Source organism: Cyclopterus lumpus, chromosome 1 (assembly GCF_009769545.1).
Source record: "Cyclopterus lumpus isolate fCycLum1 chromosome 1, fCycLum1.pri, whole genome shotgun sequence".
In the NCBI taxonomy this organism is placed as follows: Eukaryota; Metazoa; Chordata; class Actinopteri; order Perciformes; family Cyclopteridae; genus Cyclopterus; species Cyclopterus lumpus.
The window spans coordinates 17,004,565-17,011,896 of record NC_046966.1 but is presented as its reverse complement, the minus strand read 5'-3'; the positions used below and the strand labels follow the sequence as shown (position 1 = coordinate 17,011,896).

At 36.3% G+C, this 7,332-nt stretch overlaps 1 protein-coding gene across 2 annotated transcripts; it reads left to right on the top strand.

Annotated features, from left to right (window-relative positions):
- Window positions 1-1,094: 1,094 nt before the first annotated feature.
- ppa2 (inorganic pyrophosphatase 2) lies at window positions 1,095-7,297 on the top strand. Of its 2 annotated transcripts, none has more exons than XM_034540656.1 (12): window positions 1,095-1,374; window positions 2,277-2,341; window positions 2,460-2,504; window positions 2,598-2,651; window positions 3,001-3,120; window positions 3,316-3,402; window positions 3,536-3,662; window positions 4,722-4,849; window positions 4,991-5,076; window positions 6,553-6,622; window positions 6,728-6,767; window positions 6,871-7,297. In XM_034540656.1, exons 1-12 carry the CDS (start codon window positions 1,197-1,199, stop codon window positions 6,891-6,893), a joined length of 1,023 nt encoding a protein of 340 aa, XP_034396547.1. In that variant the 5' UTR covers window positions 1,095-1,196; the 3' UTR covers window positions 6,894-7,297. The 2 variants fall into 2 exon arrangements, with proteins under 2 accessions (XP_034396547.1, XP_034396630.1); XM_034540739.1 differs by lacking the exon at window positions 1,095-1,374 and adding an exon at window positions 1,402-1,487.
- Window positions 7,298-7,332: the final 35 nt, after the last annotated feature.

Sequence of the window (7,332 nt, the reverse complement as noted above, 5' to 3'; positions counted from 1 at the left end):
ATTAGGCACATTGCATTCACAAAAGAAAAAAGCCTGTAGCTATACGCTTGTCCTAGGATTTAGTGCTCGGCAGAATCAAAACAGTTTGGCAACAGCATCAAACGCAAGCAACCTTTATGGCTGCCATCAAGGTTGCTGGGGTGGGTGTTTGTTCATGATACAATGGATACATATGGACTTTGATCTCATGATGTATTGTTCAAATAACCATCAAATCTATTAGCTTCACGTCATAAAAACAAAAGCAAGGGGACATTAAAGTAACAGTGACCTTTATGGTTGTTCTCACTACACTTAGTTATTGAACATGGAGGAATAGACTACCTTGTAAAAACAAAACAAAAAAGAAACAGGTGCTTACCTAATGTTATTGACAAAAGGTCTACAGACTTCTTGTACTGGCTCTTCTTCTATAGAAAGTAACCATAGTGCCTTCATGGAGCATGTTTTCATGTATGTTAGCCGTGTGATGGAAATAGCTCAATTAAAAAGACCAAATACGAGAAAAGAAAGGAGGGAAAAGATATAACGAGGATTAAAGGTGCACATCGTCTAAATTAAAAATTCCTTTATGTTATTGCCATAATCTAGGAAAGTTAATAGAATATTTGTGACCATGAGCTTCTCTTTCTCAAAGCCGGAAAGCATAGAAGTAATTCTCAAACTTGTGAGGTCATCAAGTATAAAGTCTGGAGCTGCTCCTTAGACAATGAATGTGAGTCACTCGTCACTCTGCAAGATCTGCAAACCATCTCTCCGGCTGTGATTAAGCTCCGTGCAATGTGTTCTGCAGAAGTATAAATTAGGCATTAGGCATTTTTGGGTGCGTTTGTAAATCCAATCTGACAAGAATTATCAAACGGGTAAATTAATGGATGAAAGACTTTCCAATCCAAGTAAAAAGCTAAATAAGTCAAAGAGTGTGTCACCAGTGAGAATGCCAATTACTAGGATGAGACATGTTGCACTGTTACACTATAACTATGAAAAGTTAATAATGGGGCCAAACCCATTCACACAGTGCTAAAGTGTATTTTGTAAGTATGCACCGCTTGGATTGCTTTTATTGTGAAAACACATCACCGGAAGCGTCCGTTTCACTCTGGCGGGCTTGACGCAACTGGACGTGGCGGAGCGGAGGAGAAGAAGAAGAAGAAGGAGGAGAAAAAGGGAAACAGGAACCGGAGGAAGGAGAAATGAGACCGCTGCTGCTGCGCTGCTCAGCGACAGTTTTCGGCTCGTTTTCCGCTTCCCGAAACAAACTCGTCACACAAGCAGCAGCGTTTCCTCGTCGGTTTTATTTTAGAAATACGATGCACTATCAAACGGAGGAGAGAGGACGCCCCAATTCTCCCGACTACCGGATTTATTTTAGTAAGTTCATCACCGCCACCGTGGGAGGAACCTGTGTGTCCTCTGCGTTGCATAGTGTCACGGTTGAGCACCAGGTGTCGGACAGGTAACCACGGCTCGACCTCCAGGTCAAGGTAAACGTGTGACCTTGATTTACAAGGACGGGGTTTTACAGGCACGTGGCACTCTTACTACGTAGCTTTTAGAGTGAAAACACCACCAGTAGTACAGTTTCCTGCACGGCGGCTAAGTATAAAGCAACTTCCGGTTTGGGTGATCACGTGTATTTATTATCTCTGGACAAAACCTTTTGATGAACTGGCTGAAAATACGACAGTAAAATTCAGCCACTCCTGTCAGATGAAGTTACACATTAAATTGAGCCATTCCATTAGGTGATACTAATATGATGCAGCACAATATTAACCGAATAAAATAACACATTGCTGTGTTTCCAATATGGGTAAAGTGACGATATTCAGTAGCATTATCAGTAGTGTACATCATATCCAGTATAACCAATAAAACAACGGCCAGGATACAAGTTGTAACTGACAAAATTATAAACTAACTCCCCATGAATTAACTCTGAAGTCGTCTACTTACCAGCCTTTTCTGGAGCTGTTCAATGACAGCCGTCCTTATTGGTCCGAGCTATATCGGTGACAAATGAGCAAACTCTGTTTGTTAAGAAAAACCGTGAGAAGTGACTGAAAGCCCTGAAAGAAGCTTGGAAATGGGCTTGTTTGCAGGAGTCTCATACATACAATGTTGTGCTGTGACAACGACATCTAGAACATTCAGAGATGATACTGACCAGTGATTTCTGTTTGCAGTTTAATCATTTGATGTGCAATACAGTCTTCTGAAAGTTCTGTCTGGAGGTTTTATTTGTGATATTTCTTTTTTTTTCTTTTTCTTAGAAACCTCAGGAGGAAAATACATTTCACCATTCCATGACATCTCACTTATAGCGGAGACCGAACAGGTAACTCTTTGAGAGCAGAAGTTTTAGTTTCTGTTTTATGACTATTGCAGAAAGTTAATGATTCTGTCTGCCTATTCAACGATATGAACCCAATATTTATATATTTTTCTTTTGACAGGACAATGATGTGCCAACTAAAAAGCCCAAGAAGAATGAGAGTGAGGTACTGTCAGATTCCAATATTTAACGTTGGTTGTACCACCTGAAATGGTAGTATGAAGCATACACTGCATCCAGCTTTCTTTTGTACTTCCAGGTGCTCTTTAACATGGTTGTGGAGGTGCCTCGATGGTCAAATGCTAAAATGGAGGTAACAAGGCCATGTATACAATAGTACCTCACCCTTTTAAATAATTAATTTGTTTATTGCAATTCTCCTACTACAGCTACTACTGCTTGAAAAAGGCAGAGATTGATATGTTTAAGTGATAACGTGTGTCAACTTTCGTTCAATGACAATCAATTTCACATTTTCAAAATATTTAGCATAGCAGTAGCCTGCAGCTATTTTATATATTATTTAATGAGTCTCTAAGTTGATGATTCCTGACTTACTGTGACCAAGAAATAGCTTGACTGAACAGTCTAAACTGAGCTTTTTACAGAGTTATCTGTATATAAATACAAACATACACCTTCATAATTGCCTCAATTTCCAGATTGCAACTAAGGAACCACTGAACCCGATCAAACAAGATGTAAAGAAAGGAAAGCTCCGGTATGTTGCCAACATATTTCCCCATAAAGGTTACATTTGGAATTATGGGGCGCTACCACAGGTGAGGAAATGCACAGTATGAAATAAGCTATTCAGACTCTGTTTTAGTCAGTGAGTGACAAATAATAATGCTGCAATTTTAAGACTTGATTAATTTTGTTTTTATTAATAAAAAATAAAAAAATGATTATTATTCAGGAAGTTAATTGAAATATTTGTGAGAATATTTTGATTTTGTCTCTGTTTCTTGGAAAAGACGTGGGAGGACCCAAACCACACAGACAAAGAGACAAAGTGTTGTGGTGACAATGATCCCATTGACGTTTGTGAGATCGGCAACCAGGTAAGACTGCTCTAGGTGTGTGTAGATATCATTATATGTTTTTATTCACTTTATACAGACTTTTCCAAGATTTCTTAATTGTGTGACTGATTCCTTTGACTCTTTATTTGTAATTTGCTGGTCTGTTCTTCAGGTGTGCTTTCCAGGTCAGGTGATCCAAGTGAAAGTGCTCGGCATCTTGGCCATGATCGATGAGGGGGAAATGGACTGGAAGGTCATCGCGATCAATGCTGACGACCCAGATGCCAAAAGCCTGAATAGTGGGTGCTTTTCACAGATCATAGACAAGTCAACATCTAAAAACTGCCGTACACTGACCCATCCTCTATTCTGAAGAAATGTAGTTCAGGAAACCTGCTGGCATGTTGACGTAGGTCAGGAAAATTAGGGTTTTATCTCAAATGTGCTAATAAGACAATTAAGTACAAGCGGCTTGTATCAAAGGAACAGTGTGTAGCATTTTGGGGAACCTATTGGTAGAACTGGAATACAATACATAACTATGTTTTCATTAGTTTATAATCACCTGAAACGAAGAGTTGTTGTCATTTTTGTGAGCATAGAATTATCTCTTCATATCTACATGGGCTGTGGGTCCTCTTCACAGACTCATGTTGCACCGCCATGTTTCCACAGTAGCCACAACAGACAAACCAAACACTGGCTAGAGGGCCTTTCACGTTTCAATGTTTTCACGTTACCTGGGCCACCGTGCTTCTGACATGCTTGTGAAACTGTGGTAACGTGAGCCACAGGGTGAAAAACCACACCACTAGATGTCACTGTCATGTTTAAGATGCCAGTGTCCCTGGAGGCAAAAAAACCTTTAAAGATAAGCTGCCAAACCAAATTAAAAAAAAGCATCTCAGGCATTAACTTCCGACTAGTTAAAACCCGAACTTAGAGCATACCATTTGGAGTTTTTATTGTCAACACAGCTTTGTTTACATTCAACGTTTCTTGTGTGTATCCTAAAAGCCGAACTAACATGGTGAATGCCTTTTTTAATTTATTCCATACAGCATTTTGCAAAGCCGTTGCTGAACATTTTGAAACCTGCATTGTTTACAATACAGCTGCAACCTTCTCCTAATGTTGTTTTAATGGGGCATTGCCACTTCAAAATATTTTCTAAACACTTACTATGCTACATAAGGATATACATATTCGTCATACTCTCATTTTTGCATTAAGATATATTCCAAATACCAAGTGTTAATCAAGCATATCTCGAGTCATATCTTATTCATACCAGAACAAATAAAGTGCAAATTGGTCCTCTGTTCTTATTCTGCTGAATGCGTTTATGTTTTTCTCAGGCATAGAGGACGTCTGTAAGAGTCGGCCTGGTCATTTAGAGGCCACCGTCGACTGGTTTAGGAAATACAAAGTGCCTGATGGAAAGCCTGAGAACCAATTTGGATACAATGGACAATTCAAAGACAAGGTACCAACTTTTGTAACACCAAACACATTACAAAGCCAAGACATGACATTTAATCAATCATAGTTTTTCGGTGGCTAAAACTGATTGGATTGCTCTTTAAGAAATCCAATGCTAAGTTTTTCTCTGATGCCCTCTTAATAGGACTTTGCACTGGAGGTCATTAAGTCCACCCACGAGCACTGGAGGGCACTAGTGCAGAAGCAGACAAGTAGCAGCGGGATTGAATGGTAAGTTGGTGGAGGTAAAACTCCTGCAGTGAGTTTCTGATGTGTGTGTGTGTGTGTGTATATTGTAAGAGTTCAGAGAGTCTCGAGCTACCTTGTGCTTGGAAGAAGAAGCTCCGAAGCCAGAGATATATAATAATAATCATTATTTAATCATAACAAACAAGAGTCATCTGTATACATACATGGTCCAGGCCCGGACGCGCTCACATGGCTTCGCTTCCACAGTCTCCTGACTTAGCCAACAGTTTCTGTCTGGCGTCACCACGTAAGAGACCAAATTCACGTATCACAATTAGTTTTATTTGCAGTCCATTCGCTGAGCTAAGCTCCCATTGGTTAGTGGAGGTATTCATGCAAATACCTTTCAGAGACACAGCATGCTACGCTGACCAGCGAATAAGACATAAGGTTCACACCTGAAGGTTAGTTCCATTGGCCACTTCAAAGAATGCCTCAAATCGATAAACTAGCGGGGGTCAAAGCTCACACTTCCGGTCAAGGACAGGAAGTTCCCCTTCAGAATAAAACCCTATTATCCTGCCTACAGAATAAAAGCAACATCTCAGGTTTCAATCGGCATCCCTTTAACTATTGTCTAAACAATAAAACATCCATTCATTCCCATGCATCATACAATGAATCTTTACATTTGTCATTAACAAACAGAATAATAAAACAGTGATCCTCTTATGCTTCATAATACATTCCTCAGAATATTCCTCAAATTAATGATCATATCTTTCTTTATGTATTAATTTAAAACATAACCTCTCTTATCTACATGTGCAAGTGTATATAAAATCCACTACAACTCAACAATATATATATATATATATATATACATATATACATATATATATATATACATATATATATATATATACATATATATATATATATACATATATATATATATACATATATATATATATATACATATACATATATATATATATATACATATATATATATATATACATATATATATATATATACATATATATATATATATATATATATATATATATATACATATATATATATATACATATATATATATATATATATATACATATATATACATATATATATATATATATATACATATATATATATATATGTATATATATATATATACATATATATATATATATGTATGTATATATATATATGTATGTATGTGTATATATATATGTATGTATATATATGTATGTATATATGTATATATATGTATATATATGTATGTGTATATGTATATATATATGTGTATATGTATATATGTATGTATATGTATATATATATGTATATATGTATGTGTATATATATGTATATATGTATGTGTATATATATATGTATATATATATGTATATGTATATATATATATATATGTGTATATATGTGTATATACATATGTATATGTATATATATACATTTTTTTTGTAAAGTGTAATGAATACTATTTACTCTTTTGATCAGCAAAAATATCTCCTGCTGCGAGAGCCCTTTCAAATGCAGTGCAGATGAGGCCAGAGCTGTGGTTGAATCGGTGAGAACTTATATGCTGCTGTTTTTACAATGATAGAAAACACAATAATAGCATATCAAACTATTAGCGTTTGGTAACTTCCCTGTTTAATGTGTGATACTCCAGGCTCCAACATTCGACAGCACACATCCTGTGTCTCAAGAAGGTAAGTAAATAACTGGCACTACATTTGGTTTATTTTCAGTGTGTCAATACTTTTATTATTTATCTTAATATTTTTATGTGATTCTATATCTTCTTTTGCACAGTGGACAAGTGGCATTTTGTTTAAAGCCCTAAAGACAAAATGGAAACAACAAAACTGTTGAAGCAGCTGCTTCTTTTGAATGCAGTTGGATTTATTGTTGGTAAGGACTCATTCTCAGCTGTAAAAAGTGCCATCTAAGTTTAATATCCAGTAAAATATGTCAACATCAGATTGTTTTATTAGAATTTTTCAGGTAAATCACAAAATAATGTATCCTTTAAATTAAATTGTATAGGCACTACAGCATTTTTGGGTCAAATATCCAGGTCCATCCTTGTATAAGACTAATATGTCATGCTAATATGCTCTAATTTGCCTTCAAGACTTAAATCTGTTCCTGCCAACGACCACAAACACAACGCTATTTGTATGTAACAAGTAAACAATTTATTTCTGTTTTGGGTTAATAAAAAAATGTAAGGTGTGAACATGGCATGATCTTTTTCCACATTCCTTTCAAAAC

Bases quoted from the DNA above. Each gene is read 5' to 3' on its own strand.
- ppa2 (XM_034540656.1), top strand. From the start codon at position 1,197: ATGAGACCGCTGCTGCTGCGCTGCTCAGCGACAGTTTTCGGCTCGTTT. The intron at 3,121-3,315 runs GTGAGGAAATGC...TTCTTGGAAAAG, and splicing joins ATTATGGGGCGCTACCACAG to ACGTGGGAGGACCCAAACCA. The intron at 6,768-6,870 runs GTAAGTAAATAA...TCTTTTGCACAG, and splicing joins ACATCCTGTGTCTCAAGAAG to TGGACAAGTGGCATTTTGTT.